General features: G+C 31.8%; 1 protein-coding gene and 1 long non-coding RNA gene across 2 annotated transcripts; one reads left to right on the plus strand and one right to left on the minus strand.

The window, feature by feature from the left end:
* The first annotated feature begins 324 nt into the window (after positions 1-324).
* On the plus strand, positions 325-7,328 carry LOC121127978 (dynein axonemal light chain 4). Its single transcript, XM_040723559.2, has 3 exons — positions 325-512; positions 1,120-1,230; positions 5,021-7,328. Exons 1-3 carry the CDS (start codon positions 408-410, stop codon positions 5,258-5,260), a joined length of 456 nt encoding a protein of 151 aa, XP_040579493.1. The 5' UTR covers positions 325-407; the 3' UTR covers positions 5,261-7,328.
* On the minus strand, positions 6,687-7,609 carry LOC139907014 (uncharacterized). The gene is made up of 2 exons (XR_011783313.1): positions 7,445-7,609; positions 6,687-7,389 (listed from the first exon to the last, which is right to left on the minus strand). It is a non-coding gene; the product is annotated as an uncharacterized lncRNA (long non-coding RNA).
* Between the last annotated feature and the right edge of the window lie 11,413 nt (positions 7,610-19,022).

Raw genomic sequence — 19,022 nt, forward strand, 5'->3', positions numbered from 1 at the left:
GGTAGGCCTTTAAGTCATCTATTTCCATAAAATACACTCCAAATTTTATATTAATCTTTCCATGAAAAGTGTAGGGGCTCAAAAAAGTTTGGGAAGTACTGCTTTACATAACCAAATAAATTGACAAATCAATATAGGTATGTCAAGACAAATATGAATGAGGAAAAAAGTGCCTTGAAATGAGGGGTTGAAACAAACTTACGGAAATATGTAAGTAATGTTTACACCTTACAAAAAAGTAAAAGGGGGAAGGGGGGAGAAGCAGAGAAGTAAAGAGAGTTTGTATTTATGAAGAAACAAAGTATTTGTGTACATAAAAATAATAATCACATAAGGATAAATCAGTTGTTCAAATTGACATAGTCTTAAGTATACATTGTAGTGTTTTTTTAATCCTAGAAGGAGTCATGAGTAAGATCAAGGATAATCGACCGTCAGAAAATCTATCGGGGATGGCTATTCGGGGTGTTGTTTGTCCAGGAACAGATGAAGAGGAAAATACGTTTGCTGTTGTGAGTAAAAAACATACCGCATTCATGGATAGGATTTTTGTAGGAAAAAAACTTATTCGAAAAAAAAAACCTGATGGTATTATTATTCTTTTTTTAAATTATGTTCAATCTTTGATAGATCTCTAGGGTTGAGATGAATACTGAGATAAAATTGATTTGAAAGCAAGGAAGTCGGTTGTTTCGAAAATGAGTATCATTTTCTATCAATATTGTTTATTATGCATTTTCAATAACAAGTAACTCATACTAAATAAAATAAAAGAACCAGATAGGCGTTGGGGGGGTTCTTACTCAGCTTAACAAAAGTCCCTAAACACATATCTCTATAAGTAGAATTCCAGGTTACCTTACAAAATGGATAATAAAATTGTAATAGTAATATTTACTAGAAATAAATTTATTTTTAATGTAGAAGGTTATTCACTCTATAGCAGTATCATATTAATGATATTATCTCTACTCCCCCCCGAAATCAAGTAACCGAAAGCCAATATTAACAACAGTTTTAATTCAGTAGTAACATAAATTTTTTAACACACACCTTCTCCTCGTGCTCTACAAAAATCCCATCCCTAACGATAAATATATAATAGGTGTATGTTCTTAGCTTCCAGGTGATGCTGTGATCATTCGTGGGTCAGATTTGCTCACAGAATACTCAAATCGTCAACATATACATCCCATTGTTCGAACATCTCTTGTGAGTCAGGAAATTAAGGTAAGGTCTTATAAATACTAAGTAGGGGAGATTAGGGAGACTATGGGCAAGGAAAATTTTCTTTCACCACAATATTAGATTATTGTCATCTTATTGTTCAACTATAAGGGCATGATCAACTTGAAAGATGTACCCAATGGTACAATAATTAATGCTAAATATTACATTGGGTTCTTGACAACATTATTAAAAGCCCTTAAGGTCAACAAATAGCTCAACGGATCAATACGTGGGTCTTCCATATGGATAATGCAACACCCTATCTGGCAAATTGTACCAGCAACTGCACCAAAGTCAATAAAATAATTTTTTAGTATTTATTGATAAGATGTAATTAATCTAATTGACTTGTTTATATTTAATTTCAGAACTTTCCTTGCATCTAAAATATTCATTCTTCTTACAATTAATCGAATAATTGACTTAATGATATATAATCTTGAAACATTTTCTCGCAACCTTAGATAGGACCTTTATTAAATATTCTATAAGAAAATTAATCTCAAAAAATTTATGAAAGTTCAACTTTTTTACGGCAAATATTTAAAAGTTGTAATATAAGATATATTCTTTAGTTTTAGCTATAATATTTCAAAAAAATATATATTTATGCTAAAAAATATAAGCTTCTAAATAAGACCTTTCATTTTACTTGGTTTTTGTATGAATACACACATTTTGTAGGAGCTGTAATTAAGATAACTTGATAAATATTTTATTTTCGAATCTGGAATGTTTTTTTATTTATTGTTATTACCTATAATTTTCATATATGAAGTTAATTCATTTCAAAATATGGGTTTGAATCGAATATTATTTTAAAAGCGTGTTTTTAAAAATAGACTTTAAGGCCAAACCTTCTCAAATTGAAAATCATAAAGACCATGTTTGTGTTGTATGGCTTAATTAACTATAATTAATAAATACGGATTTTAGACAAAGGGGGTTCCCAGACCTGAATTTTGTTGCCTATTGTAGTGAATGAATCTTAACACAACATAAAAAAATCAATTTGATTTTTTAGGTCTTGAAAAATGTAATACAACAATTAAAATTGAAGTCATATACTACTGGGTAGTTCATTGAAATCTAAACACATCTAATTTAATAATTAAAGAAGTTTGAATGATTGAAATTCATTCAAATTCCGAGTCATTAAAGCATAAACAATTAGTTACAAAACAAAACAAATCTGAGCTCTCAAGCTTATGTAAAAGTCAGAAGTGACACTTGAATGTGATCGACGAATTTCCATTCGTGCACTCCAAGCAAGACCAAAACGTTGAAGACGAAGAAATGTTCTATCAAAGAGGACAAATTGGACCCAGAAGAGTTATAGAAAACAGCTCAGGTCAATACCCTCAAGTCCATGAGTGCCCATGGAAGAGATCTCGTTTTCAAAACATACTATCCAGGGAGCTATTAAAAAATAGACTTGCGCCTGACACCAGCATTGAAAAAAACAACCAAATCCTCAGTTGCAAGAATCTTTTGAGATCTTTCGAACTCTTTTTTGGCACTTCTGGGCCCCTACAGCACTGATGCCAACCCCCTCGACTACACCTTTTGGGCACATGTCAAGGGGAAGGCCTGCAGTGTCGATCATCCAAACACAAAGCCCTCCCCCAAAGCCACTGTCAGGCAGTACTGGGACGCCATGACTGAGGACTAAATCGGTAGAGGGTTCCATGCCTTTCGCCGCCTCCTGAAAGCCATCATTGCTGCAAAGGGAGGCTACATTAATGATTAAGAGAACTCAGACACACAGCTATTTATAGTATTAATTTTGTTGAAATTATATCTTATTGAATTTTAAAATTCAAAGTGTTCAGATTTTAATAGACCACTCGGTATGTTATACATCACTGGGTCTGTAGTATTATAATACTCACATATGGTCGGTTTTTGGACAACACTCGGGGAATGTGTCTTGGACATTGATTTAGTAGCAAATTCATATTTGCATATAATACTGATTAATATGTTATAATAGAGTAAGTATTTGATTTATAAAGTAGATATGGAGTAATTACAATATCGTTCAAAGATGATAAAAAGCTGTTTTTTTCGAAATAATTATTATAATTTATAATTGTCATAAACATTATTCCTATATACTCCAATTTAATGCATATATTATTAAGAAATTATAAAAATAAGTTAATTGGAAAGAAAGGGATTTTAAGATTTTAATGGACCCTTGGTAGTCTTGGAGTAGTTGGCCTTTTTCTATGAAAATACCGCTGTCTCCATGAGCTCAGAGTACTGGAACTGTCACCAACTTTTAGTTGAAGTTGTCAATAGTATTTGTGATTCGAACCAGAAACTCTACTGTTCTCTTCCAATTGTGCCCACCATTTCCAAGATCTCCCTACAAGCCCTGGTTCTCGTCCTTGAGCTTCTTGGCCTTGGAAATGAGGCTTAAGGAGCAAGGGACAAGGTTAGGAATTTCGGCATTATCCTTTTCCGCGTCAAGGAATATCGACAACCTATTTCTTTTACCTTCTCTCTCCGACATTGTTTGTTCAATCAAAAAACTCCTATTATGAGACTTGTTTGTTTACCTGGTGCGGCGAAAAAATAATTATACTTTCAATCTCGAACTTTAACAAGATGTATTCACGCAACAAGTTGTAAAAGGGCTTGTCAATAAAATAAAAATAACTAATATGATGTCTTGACTACCCTAAACATCGATGTAGCCCCCCTTGGGGGGAATGATGGCTTCCAGGCAGCCACAAAAGGCCTTGAACCCATTGCAGATGTAGTCTTCAGACATGACATCCCAGTGCTGGTTGACAGTCTCCTTGAGGTTGTTGATATTTGGGGGACGGTCGGTGCAGGTCTTGGACTCAACTGCACCCAAAAAGTGAAGTCTAATGGGTTGATAATTAGGCTAGAAAGGTAAATTATCTTCCAACCACTACCGAGCCTTTTTGAACGTGTGTGCGGCTTACCACCCTGCCGGAGCACCATGTTCATGTCCTGTTCATGTTGGAGATCCCCAAATGCTTTACAATCTCTGTTGGTTTCTTACCAGCGTCCAAAAGTGGCTGGACCGAAATTCTTTGGTCATGTTCAGATGGCATTTTCTCGGCTTCTAGCACACTTTGGAAGATCTAATTGTTTTTTTTAGTATTTGACTGGAGCAATTTTACTGCATTCACAAATACCTAGATTTGTGTAGCAAAAACGAAGTGTAAAGATTTTTTCGCCGCACCCAGTATGCCTGTGAAATTGGAGGAAGGAAGCTGAATGACAGATTTTTTTTAAAATTAAGCTTATTAGAAATATAAATCCCATTTTCACGTTTTGCTTAGACACAGTGAATATCGGTCAATTTCCAAGAATTGATATCCTGCACAGGGCTACCAGTCATTAGCAGTTCCCATATAAAAACAGCCCTGACCCAAATGGGCTGAGTAATATAAACACATCCCACTCCTTCAAAAATCAAGTAATATTCCATCAAGCCATCCCCCATTCAGTTTGTAAAATATTGTAAGTCTATGATTCATGCTCGACGAAATGTCTTAGCAACAACGGCTTTTAGAATGACGAGAGCAAATAGGAATTAGTGTGTTTACTGTCTACTACCTTGTCTCATCTACCTACTAAAAGGTTTCAGAGCCATTTGAATATTAATGATCGGTCTAATAACATGCATTATTTATTTTGTATACCAAATATACAACGTGACTAACATAATTGATTTATTTTCTATTTTTGCTAAAACACGAAATTACAGGTTGATTACTTAATTATTACATGAAAATGTATGTATTTTCAGGATGATATAATGGAATTAATTTTAAATGCCATGGAAACATTTCTTTGGCATACAAAGGACATTGCAAAGTATCTGAAAGAAGAGCTGGATAAAAAGTATGGGGCCATGTGGCATGTCATTATTGGAGAGGACTATGCATTTGACATTACTTTTGAGACTGCCTCTCTTTTTCAAGCATACTTTGGAAGCTTTGGAATCCTGTTGTGGAAATGTGGAGCTGCTCTACCCGTTGAGATTTGATTCACCATTCTACTACATACTTTCAATAAATACGATCTTATATTTGTCATTTAGATAAGCAATATACAGACCCAAAACTTACTCTAGCATGACTAAATTACGAAAAACATTATTTTTATGGAATCGAGAAATGAAAACTCCAATTCATAATATGTTTATATAATAAATTTAGCTATATTTTTTATTCAACACCTCCTACTTTACTAGCAATGACATCCTTGACACGTACAGATTTGCAGCACTTGACGATGAAGTCCATAGCGTACCACACTCTCATTCTGGTAGCTCAGAGCAAAATTTTGATGAGAGGTGTGTCGGACATTTCTAATATAAGACGTTCATAAATGCAAGGTCTACCGTTATGAAGACATGCCCTTTGATTGGGTAGTTCTGACTTAAAAATAATGGAATAAAATCGTAATTAAACGATACTGCAAGTTTTGGGTGCCCAGTTTGTACACTTGGGTGGTTTGTTTGTCGACTTTTTTCAAATTTTGATTACCCCTAGTGTAAAAAAGTTAACATGTGGTAAGAAAAAATATTATATGCAAAAATACTTTATTTATTGCATATAGATTAAAATAAAGCATAATTTTTTCCTTTTGCAAAACACAATTTGATTGACGTTTTTGTAACCAATAGAATAGGGTGGTAATTATTTCACTTTTTGTAAAGACATGGAGGCTTCAAAATGTTCCTTTTGATTTCAAAAAAATATAATTGGCAATACGTGAATAATTTTTATGAATATTTAGAGGTAGTAGCTCTATGGTCCTAAAGTTTTGAAATATTTTCCGTATACTGCAAATTACTACTTTTTAGTTAATTTAACAAATTTAGGTTAATAAAATTGCGGTCAGAAGTTATTTTTAAACTTGTTTGTGCACTTAGTATTTACTTGTCAAAAAGAAAGATAATTAATTAAGTATTTAAACAAAATGTAGCACAACCTAACGATTCTCCTGGGATATGCTAAAAATTTGCTAGTACGTTTTTTTGCTTCTTCGATTAACAAAAATTGCCAATTTTAAATATCTTCTTTTTGAAATTTTATAAAATAAGTTAAACATATATTTATACTAAAAAAATTACAATTTAAAATGTAGTAGAAGTTAATTGCATGAAAAAAAATGAGTTCCAAAGTACTTTGAGGCCAAGAACAACGTCGATTTTATACGAATGTATCTTTTACAATTAATAAGTGATATAGATGCAATAGCCTTAGAGGCAATTATAGTTGGTTTTATTTTAATATTTATTGACTATATAAATAATGTTTACCCTTTTCAAACTTTGACCCAGTTGTTCGACCGAAAAATGACATCGTAGAACAAGGAAACTTTGCATGACTATATAGCCGAAAAAAATTCAAAAAGTAAGAAAATAGGCCTTGCTTATCTGAAGCGTCTACAGGATTATATATATGTTTATTTATTTTTGTAGGGGGAAAGTTAAAGTTTCAATAAATTTCTTAAAAAAAATCAAAAATCCATGGCTATTCAAAAAAAATTAAATTTTTGAAAAAAAATTCCATATTAAACTGCTGTTCAAAAAAGTTAAAACAATTTCAAAAGTCCATAGCTTTTCATAAATACATTGCTGTTCAAATATTAATTTTTTGGCAAAAATCCATAGTTTTTCAAAGAAAATTAAATTATTTTAAACATTTTCAAATATTGCACTGCGTAATTTGCACGAAGGACTTTTTTTTCTAAGAAAATAAATATTAAAAAAAAAAATTACCCCTTTTTTTGCCTAAAATATTTTTATCCGGACAAAAAAAAAGTCTATTTGAAAGTTAAAATTGTTTAATTTTGGGGATCTACAGCCCCTTCAGCCCACCTTTTGTGGACACTTCTTCTAACATTCACAACTTACGAGTATTGTTGTGTCAGTCATGATTTAGGACTGAAGCCCGTAGTCTTGTTCAATTCAGTCTCGGTCTGGTCCAGCATTATGAATGATAATGTTCATTTCCAAGAAATCAATATTAATAAAAATAGATTTCAAACATGCACATATTATCAGGACTAATTTTGTTATCCACTCTAAACCTCGACCATCAAAAGGGAAAGGAAAATATTGAAAAAACATATTGAAGCTAGTCTTGAGTTTTTTCTTGTTTCCAACTATTAATTAAAGAATTGTTATTATTTATTATATACATTGATTTGATAATCTTACCAATGACTGAGTATGAAATGACACAAGTTCGAAACGAAGGTCCTTGATTGATATAAATTAGTAAATCATTCCAAATCCAATGTTATAACTTTTTTGAGTTTTTTATATGCGGTGTCATTTCCTTTAAATCAAGAGTCAACTTATGAAAATGAAAGAGCTAAAAGAAAAAAAAAATACACGCCATCTTTTTTTTTTTTGTGTAGGTCAAGTTCTTGAAGTGACGTTATATACTAATCGAATCGACTAATGATATGCATGTTCTAATATACCTCATCAATTATTTACTTAGACGATTCATGATTTTTTTTCAAAAATCGATAATAATTATAAGAGTAGTAAACGGCATTGCCCGGAGTAATTAGGCGTCGGTTAGAAGACTAATTTTGCTTTAAAAATATAAAAGATTACTCCTTGCAAACTCCTCAGTGTTATTCGTTGTTTTTCAAGAGCACACTCACATGTAACTAGCCAATACTTATATATATATTCAATTCACATGTGTTCTGTTCTCAAGATGGAAACATTTATAACAAACGTTTTTAAACGTTTAAAAAAAACAGTGCTCCCCGTATCCTAAATACAAAACACCTACGAGAGTTAATTCATATATTTTATACAAATACTTTATAAAAATAAAGAACCCAAAAATTCATGCGGTATCCCTGACAATTGAAGAATGTTTGAGAGAAGAGAAGCTTAGCTGTCATGACGTATACTGTAAACAGCTTTGAGGGGATAGGAAAGGAAATAAACAAAAATCTTACGTTGTATCTATTAAAAACATTGCTAAGAATTACTTCGGAGTCGATCCTAAACTCTAGTTTTAGTCCAACAAGGATTTTGTATCATAACCATGATTAGAACTTCCCAACCAATGTTGTTTAGTTAAGAAAAATCATACTATAAATCAATTATACCACTCAGTTTTTATTAAGGTAGAATGACTCACCAAATGTTTAAATTTGAAAAAAAAGGACCCAATCCTAGATCAATTGTGTCCTAAAAGACTAAAACTCTCAAAAAAGGTATGAGAAGAGTAGACGATATGGATCCTTGATATTACAATATTAAACTGATATGTCTTCTAAATATTGAAATCATATTAGCTTCTTAATTACAAAATTATTATTACAAAGAATGGGACTCAATACTATGTAGGACGTCAAAGAACAATTCCATCGTCATCATCAACCAAAAAAAACGATAACTCAAATTGTTTAAATATATAATCGTGATGGATTTTACCAAAGTTCGATTAAAAATTAAATAAAAGTGATGTCAAATTTAAAAGTAAAATTTTATATTAGTTTTATAGAGTATAAGATAAAATTTATACACATCTCCATTTTTATAAAATATAACACGTATATTATAGGCGATTTAATTTTTAATTTGTATTTATTCTGAAATGCAGTGGACCTAGAATTTCAATATGACATACTTTTCTCATGATGAATTCTAATATATGTATTTAAATATAATATTATGCATTTAACAAGAAAAAATAAATATAACTATTAAATTTTATTTTTTACCATTGAAAAAAATTAATTTTCATTGTATAATTATTATATATAATTTGAATTCCTTTTCGCCGACAAAAAGGGTAAAGAAGTATATATTAATGGCAAGGCTTCAATATTTTTGTCACGTAGCCTTTGTGGTGTTGGAATCCAAGCCTTTAGAAAATTCGCATTTCAATAGTATAAAAAACTCTATTGACGATCATAATTTGAAGCTTTATTCAAAGAATATAATTGAATCAAGTCCTGATGCTTCTAATTTTATGTCAGAAATGAACAAGATGCATGTATCCTGCAATATCTCACTCCATATTGATAGCCGTCCAAATCTTGTAATATTTATTAAACTTTTTACTGACAAAGCCGTTCCTTCTTGTTACACCATCACATAGTAGTTGGAGTCCCTAAGTAAAGTAGTGTCGTCAAAGATTACGAAAGAACTTATAGGAAATGATAATTTTCTTCTCTTTGACGACACTATGATTAAGGAATGCAGTTTTGATTGGTCCTCTATATGGTCATTGTTAGGTTGCCCTTATTTCAGAAACTAACTTGAAAGATGTTGAGAAGGCTAACAATAGAACAATTGAAGTCAAAAGTCTTAACAACATTTATGGCTCAGATTTCTGTGGCAAGTGACTAAAGGTTTTCATTATTGATAGCAGAGCTGATTGTATAAAATCAGTCAAAAACCATACGCAAAATTTCCAAATGATGTTGAATGTCACTTGTCTCACTCATGGTCAGAACAAAATAGTAACGCTCTCTTTGAGTGACTTCGAAAATACTCAGTAAAATGCTTGTTTCTTAATTCTGGTGATCAAAAACGATTAATTACTACGCCGAGCACTTCAATTCAGTCTCAATGGTATGGAGGAAAACAGTGATGGAATCAATAAATCAACAACAATAACGTTACCCATTCACTGCATATAATACCTTTTGTATAGGACAACTTAAATATGAGCTGATGAATGAGGCCAGAACAATTTTCGTCGAGGTTATCATCAATAAACATGTACATGGTACAATCAATATAAGAAACTGAGTATTAAGATATGTTAATAATATTAAACTCGTATCTATATTCGTAATTTTCAATAATTATCTTGCATATTCATTTAGATCCTCATGATATTGCATAAAAAATTATTCATTCTATATAGAGTGAAAAACTGTATTGTTTATCTAGTAAAAACTAAATATAAATAAAAAAAAAGAGTAAAGATCTATTAGATCCAATATTCAGAGAAGTATTTGAGTCCACTATTTCAATGTTCAGGCAAAGTTCAAGTCCTCACGCTCCGGTTATATGAGAAAATAGGTAATGTTCGGATCTTCCTGCAGTCTCGTCTAAAGAAGGAAAATATTAAACTTAAATGTGTACCGTTACAATTTTTGTCGAGTTTATCATCAATAAAACCTACATTCTATAAGAGACCAAATATTAGGATATAATACTATACTCGTATCATAATTCCCATTAGTTATTTCGCATCTTCATTATAGATCCTCTTCATACTCCATAAATAATTAATTATTAATTACTCATTCTAAATAGTAGATACTAAATATAATGAAAGAAAATAGTAAAGATGCAATATTGAAGTGCTTAGGTATGAATTTCTAAACAAGTTGAGAAATCCACAGTTTAAGTCAAGTCCGAGTGATCATGCTCGGGATCTTTCTGGTCCCGAGTCATCATGCTGTGGATTTTTCTAGATCCAAGTACAAGTCCTCATGCTCCGTGTCTATGGAAAATAAGTAATGTCTGGATCTACCTGTAGTCTTGTATTGCATTTTATGCAACTCTACTTATTGTACTAAAAATGCACATGAATTATGAACAGACATGAATATTATATGTTCTCTAATGCAGGAGCGGTTCTTTGCATTTGGTAATCCTTATTATAAAAAACTAGTAATTGAAAATGTCCTCATTATTATTTCATTCTTGTGGAGGAAACATTTCAGAATTTATAATCATATAAAAATAAGTCACCTGTAACTACTAACTACGTATTTATTATTTTAACGTGTAAAGTTGTATTTTGATGTAGTTTGAGACACATTATTATTGAATATTGATATAAAATCCTGGATCGCTGATAATAGGGGTAAAAAATGTATGGAGTTACGAAGAGGATTCGAGGTTTTTTTGCATGACATCTTTTTAATTATGGAACTGTATTCTTGAAGACGTTAAACTAGAACAACACATTAAAAATTGAATTTACGAGAAGAATTTGGTATTGTATTCAGGTCACATAATTAATTCAAATTCTGATATTCCAATTTTATTACTGATATAACTATGATCCTTATCTTTTGCAGTATTCCACTCCATATCTTGAATCATCCAAATTTGGTTAAGTTCATGGAAATTTACTCTGGAAAAGTAATTACCTTTCACTTATTCATAACCAAGTCAATTGAATCTCAAAGTAATTAAGTTTTATCCAAGATAAAGAAAGATTCAAAGAACTTGAAGGGAAGAGTATATTTCTTGGATTGGACAAAACCTTGTCTTTCTTTATTCCCTCCTGACATTTAGTTTTGAAAAGTTAAAGACGAATATCTTGGCACACATTTTTTTATAGGTACACTTGGGAGTAGCGGCAATCTCTCTTTCAATGATTTAATGGTCAAATTTTGTTGAATAAACATTATTTCTGACAAAAGTGGATCATTCTTCAAAATATTTTTTTTCTTTTTCGATTACATTTTTGTTTTCATCTATAACATTGATATACTCTTTGACTATATTGATGTGCTTGGCGTAATAGTGAATTGTTTTATATCAACTGAATTCTAAAAAAAAATATTCCTGTCAGAGATGATAGTGTTTGTATTTTAGAAGTAAACTGGAGAAAGTGTTGATATCCTGTTCAGACTATATGCCTAACAACTGATATGCAACATAATTAGAAAATGTTTTTTAATGTTTTTGGCTATTTTCTTGCTTCATAAGTAATTAAAACCTTTACTATTTTGTCTCTGAAATTGGAGGTAAGATGATTGCTTATACTTATTGCAGCAACACAGGTAATCATTCTACACCTTCCAAATTCATGACATAAAGACGACACAAAAAATGACCAAATGAAGGACCAACCACCACTGCAGTCATGAATTGCCGTCGAGTATGTAGTTTCTTCGAATTCAATAAATGTGTCCTTATTCTCAAATACTTAATGGATCTTGGATAAAACTTATTTAATTGGAGACTCCAATTACTTATTTATGAAGATGCGATCGTAAATCCCTTTTCCAGTGTAAAGTTCTATGAAAACAACAAAATTGGGACAATTCTTAAAATGGAGCAGAATATTGCAGGAGACAAGACTTGGTTATATAAGTAGTAAAATTGGAAATGTCATAATTTGAATTATTTATGCGACTAGTATACAATTCAAAATTCCTCTCTTGAATTCGGGTTTTAATGTGCTTTTCTACTTTAAACTTATTGAAAACTTGATCATAAAAAAGCCATGTTAAAAACCTAAAAGAATCTTCTGAACTAAATATATATTTTTTTATAAATTATCAGTAATTAAAGAATACATAGCAATTTACAAACTCTTTAAAATATTTTTTTTTTTGTGTTCTGATGACATGTCTCATTGAAGCTGAGATATAGTCTAGATGTTAGATTGTGATGTAGCGGCTGTTCTACTTATTTACAGTAGCATCAACGGGGAAAAAAATTTCGTCCGAAAAAAAAAATTTGCCCAAATTTTTGTAAGCCTTGAGATAATTTAGAATCTTCTTTGCGTATTCCAAACGTCTTAGCTTGTTCTGTTCACAAATAAGATTGTCTAGCAGTCCTCCTCAGTGATTTTGCAGCACCCATGCCATTCCAGATTTAAAGTAATAAAATGTGTACACCTTACATAAGATCAACCAAGTAGGTATATGTGGCTTGTCAACATAAAAAACAAGCTGAAATATTTTAATCTAGATTCTAAACTGAGATTAAAGTAGAGCAAAATTCCCATCGTAATAGTTACATAATTAGAAATGGACATATATATATATTATTTGAAATGGATTTTATAGGAGCATAATTAAGTCTCATAAATCAAATGAAAGTTCTAGTCACATTCTTTAGCATCTCAACTCATCCCGTAAATTTGAAGCCTATAATTGACCGAAATATGTCTATAAAATATTGTGTATGCAATGTAAAAATATTAATTGAACATTTTTTTATTATTGTTGTTCAAAATTATTTTTTCTTAAATTAAACTTAAAGGTATACAGGGTGAGGACTCAAAAATTAGAAAATTTTAAAAGCCCTTTTTACTTCTACATTTTTATGGCAAACTTTTGAATCAAAAGTTGATAATTCAACAATTTTCTACACTTTTCATTCAATATGCCCCCCTCCATTCGAATGATGGCTCAATATAGGGACGAACAGAATCTCAGCTGGCCTTGACAAAGTCTGAGGACAAGTTGTTCCACTCTTACGTGATCACAGCCTTCAAGGCATCGACCTTTTGATGAGAAGTCTTGTTCGTCTTGTCCTCGAAGTTGCACCAAACAACGCAGTCCAGGGGCTCATGTCGGGTGAAGACGAAGGTCAGAAGTCTGTAGACCAGAAGGCTGCCATGTTCTCCCTTAAGAAATGCTGCACTTTTGTCGACGTGTGTGACGTGGCGCCGTTTAGGTTAAACTCATAGTTGTCCCTGGGGAGCTTCCTGTTTGACCATGGCAAGATATGGTACCTGAGGACCTTGTAGTAGACGTCCGTGTTGACTTTTTCATTGGCCTTGAAAAAATAGGAATGTATGTTGCTGCCCTCAGATGCCATGATGCCAAGAGCCATGACCTGAGCAGGATTTTTGGTCCTCAGGATTCCCTCGAACTGAACTCTTGATTCAGTCACTAAGCGATCATTTCTCCTGTTCAGAACAGCGTTCAATGTGAAGAGTTTATTATCGGAGATCGACTTGTACACGAAGGAGAACGCAGCCCTCTACCGTTTTACTTGTTGCTCGGACATTTTTGATCGCACAAAAACAAAACAAACATCAAATTATAGCTTTTTGTCAGTTCTTTGGAATTGTTACAAAATTGTCAGACTTTGGAACTGAGGCTATACAGCCTCGAAAATATATCTCTAATTTTTGAGCTTTACCCTGTACGTTCATATGTACAGGAACCAACCGCCATTTAGCAACGAATACATTTTTTTAAAAATTAATTATCTCCTAAACTAATCATCTGATTTTAACAGCAATCAATGTTAATTGAAAGCTGAATAAGAATAAAATTATTATTGATCGATATAATCGCTATTGGCGTCAATAACAGCCTCGACTCGACTTCGGAAACGGAAGCAGGTCTTGATTACATTCTCTTTTGGCAGATTCCCGAATTCCTCAAAGATCTTAGACATCAGCTCAAATCTTGGATCGCAGTAGGATCTGTTGGTATGTCCCTCAACTGCAGACCCACACAAAGAAATCCATAGGTGTTGGATAAGGTGATCTTAGAAGCCAAACACTTTCAAATTTGCAATGAATTCTTGATCCCTCTGACAGTTTGACCTCATCTTTTGATTAGCACAGATTGCCGTTGAATCATGGTCACCTCCAGACTCATCCAGTTCCTTCTTGACTCTCCAGGCAAAGGACCCGTCCAGGTTTAAGAAGTTTACAATTTCAAAACGGTCTTGTCCAGTGCGGATCGAAACAAGGGCTCTCTGTCTTTTCTGCGATTGTGAAATAAATACTCCGTTGATTGATGCCATTTTTTTTTAACTGACCTTAAACACTTATGGCTAACCGCCAAAACAAAAAACAATGTTCTACCTTCACTTGTGGTGCTGGTGCATTGCCTCAAAGACTTTTGCAAGCTGTATTAGATTGTATTAGATGCAAGAGATTTATAACTATTTGGTGTCTAAATAATTTGCAAACAAATACTTAATGTAAATTTATCAATTTTTGAGTTATATAAAATATATTTCATGTAAGTACATTTTAGAAGGATATAAAAAAAATGAAATTAATACTTCCGTTGTTGTAATTTTTGGTTAAAATTGATGGAATTTTTAAATCAAAATATGTTATGTGTATAACTATAAAAGAAATTAAATGGAATCATGCCCCAAAAATTCAATCCATACACCAAACAAATCTCAATAAGTACTACATTCCAGAAAAAAACAAAATAGCCAATAAATTTTGTACAAAAAATATAAATAAACAAACACGACAACTGTAGTGTCTACGCACTCAACCTGCTTTTGACCTTTTAATATAAATCTACTCTTTTTATTTATTTGATATGGGTACCTTATCTTATTTTTATCTTATTTTACATATGAACTTTCAGTGTGTGAATCTCCACGAGGATGTTGCCAGTCCTCATGTCTATTATGTCTTTATAAAGAATATATAACCTCTTTTGTTAAATCTCAATCAAGGCTCATTCTTTCTTCCCGACGTTCTTATGCTCCTGGCCTGGCGACGAGTTTATTAAAGAACACCACAAGAACAATTTAAATATAAGAATTGCTAATCACTTCCCCGTTTGTATTATCATTAGACATGATGGATTATTCATACTAGAAAGGACTCAAGCATAACATGAGGAAAGAGCATAATTCCATCATTATTCCAACATAAATAAACATCTCATACATTTTATATTAATAAATATTACATATTTGATTCCAAAAAATTCAAAGGGAACATTCATTTCAACCAAAAATAAACCTGATTCGTTTAAATATTAGAGGAAAATATCCTTAAGGTAAAATGTACTGAGACAAAATAGTTTAAGGCAAAATTACCGGGGACTAATTACATCAAGGAGCGTTATATATACGCAGCTGATGTTATATACGCACGCTTGCAATATTTCGTTTATATGACTACATTCTGATATATAAAATGTACTGTGCACCCGGTGCCCCATTGTCATACATTCAGACAAACTTTTCTGTATTTATATGGATGAGTATTATGTATACTAATTTGGTTATTGTGAACAATTAGTACATCTGCGCCAATTGATGAGCTCTCCCATGTCTTACTGATAACGTTTAGTAGTGCGTTTGTTATTAACATATTGTTACTTTTCTTTTGACCAAGTAGGGAGGAGGAAAGAAAGCTCTCATAAATAATTACTATCATACTACGACGTACGTTAAAAATAGAATAAGATTTATTCCTTTAAAAATATACAATATTTCGTCACAAAACAAATATAATTATTTTTTTCCCAAACTACTAAAGGAATAGTTTTTGGAGAGTGGATAAAAATTGTACCATATTTTATTTTAATTGTACATCAAAACTGACTCTTTAATTCAAATAATATTTTGAACGCTTAAATCACTACTAATATTACAGTAAGGAGCTCAGTCGCGTACGCAGGATTCTATTTTATAAATAAAACACTTTTTTGTGATATTTTTAGAAATAATTTTTTTTCAAAGATTTAATTTTTATAAAAAGCAACGTGACAATTGTGACGATAAAAATTGTTCGGGGGAGGGCTTTAGCCCCTCTAACCAACCTCCTGTGGACGCCCCTGGATCTAGAACACTTATTCAAGCATTCCCTCCTTATTTAGAATTAAAGACTACTGTCCTGTTCAATTTAATCTGGGTTTAGTCTATTTCAGACTCGGTCCAGTCCAGCTCAGTCTCAGTCCGATCCTTTTCAGTCCTAAAACTTATAACTTGATGAATTCTTGATATCTTCTTTTTTAAATTAATTCTAGTACTGCCAGTCCGAAGGACTGGCATGACCGGTCCTAAAAATGGCCTAGACTGGAACAAATAAATGAAGCTGGACACAACACTAATAATTATCCTCTCCTAAGTTTTTATTCAAGAACCATTAATGGAATCGTAGGTAGCTCAAAGAAAGAAGCTCAAGGTTAATAGCAGCAATTCAAATAATCAAAAAGCTGAAGTTTAATCAAAAACCCTAATCCAAAGGGTAAACTGTTGATATTGACTCTCGTGTTTGTACTAAAGATACTTGAGCAAGTACTTGAGAAAAAGCTACTACCAATGTTTCGGTGACATGATATAATTATGTAAAAATATATGCATAGGTGTTGTGTTTTTGGGAGGCTTGCCAAGAATCTCTGTTGTTGTGAGTCTCAACTTGTTGACACTCCAAAATGATACTATTTATATTAATACTCATTTACTTATTGTAGAGTACTCAAGTCAAATAGTGTTGTAGAATCTATCATTATTTTGAATGAAAGACAATTAAAATTTGGAGAAGGAATGAGATACCCTTTATATATAAGTTATATATATATATGTCAATAATCTTATTATTTATGTATGTACAGTCAAATTTGGATATTGACAAACTACTATTTTTCAGATAAAAAGGTGACTATTTAAAATAATACTATAGTATGAAAAAAGTTGGATGCAGATTTATAAAAGTAATTTTGAAACTCATTTATTTAATTGAATCATGTTTTGACAGATCATCAAAGACCTTTAACTTACCTTTCTCGAAAAAAGTATTTTATGATCTGTATTGATTGAAAAGAAATGTGAAATCAATTTAAAGAGAAACATACAGAACAAAAATAATTGGCAACATCTTACTATTTGTACCTGTAACACGTCATTACCTTGAGTATATCACGCAACCTGTCTTCCAAAAAGAAACTGGAAAAGGGCTCAAAAGCATCTGGCAGTTAGCCAAATAAGTCAATCATACCAACTGTCATTTATATCTTATGCACTCACAGACTATACCTGTCATATGATTTATTCACCATTTTTAAAGTAAATTAACATATTACTGAAACCTACATAGTATTTTATTCGATATTGTAGTATTATACAAGTGATTAGTAATATTTTATAAAATGAGTACTTATAAATTTATATTTGTGCATTATATCCAAAATTTCTTCATATAAATAACAAAATGGCCCATATATATATTATATAAACGGCGAGGGATCAACAAGAAATTGTATTCGTGTCCTTTTGGAAACGGAGCATTTACTTTTTATATTTATAAAAAAGAATAAATTATGAAATAGCCATGACGTATCAAGGGACTGGCAGCTAACAATAAACAAGAAAGGGAGTTTTCGTGTTAGCAAGGTAAGGCCATGATACAAAAAGGGGGAAAAAATCATCATTGGAACTCTTCATTCTTATAAATTCCTTTGAAGTGGACGCAATTTTTAACTTTGTGTTTCTTCTATTCCAAGAGTATTATTTGTATGAGAGAGAACGTTGACTAATAGCGGATTTGTAATTATATCTTGATTTGCCTCTATTATATTTAGGAACAGTGGTGGTGTCTAGAGAATGAAGTCTACCCTCAATTCTTGGGCCAGAGGGCGAATCTAAGGTGCATAACAATAGGGATAATATATTTATAATGTGTAACCCAAAATGAAATATAATAATGGGTGGGAGGGAGGAAGGGAGAACTTATCTGCATGTAGATTGTAGGAGGGTGACTCGACAAGCAGCTATGTCGAGTTTATAAATAGATATCAATACCTAGGAGGAAGAAAAAGACGAAATAGAGCTTGACATCACATGTCATTTATCCTCTACCCAAGTATTATCTCTGTACTCTACTCGTAATTATTCTCTAAGTATTTAGGTAAAGAAGAATGGAACCCCATTTATTCAACTATATATGTACACAAAATGAACGAGGAGACACGAATTGGTGAGGAAAGTATTGTTTGAAAGGGAGGGAAAAATTATGATTGATCTTAACAACTTTCAGATGGATTTTTATATTGATATATTATATCCTATTTTTATTTAAATAACGTATATTTTTGGCTTGAGATTTGCAAAATGTATTTTTGCTACGTTTTCATAAACGCCTTGGATATGTCATATACCCGTGACAATATAAAATATGTACTGCCTTATAAGGTAGCAATGAGTCTATGTATTTGCAGTACTATGTAAACAAATAATAATTTACCCTTTGAACTCCGTGACTAACTTTCCTTTATACGAAATGATAGTAATATATTAATTCCCCGTCTCTCCTCCTTGCCTTATTTGGTCAACGAAAAGTGTT

The sequence above is a fragment of the Lepeophtheirus salmonis genome, chromosome 13 (genome assembly GCF_016086655.4).
Source record: "Lepeophtheirus salmonis chromosome 13, UVic_Lsal_1.4, whole genome shotgun sequence".
Taxonomy (NCBI): Eukaryota; Metazoa; Arthropoda; class Copepoda; order Siphonostomatoida; family Caligidae; genus Lepeophtheirus; species Lepeophtheirus salmonis.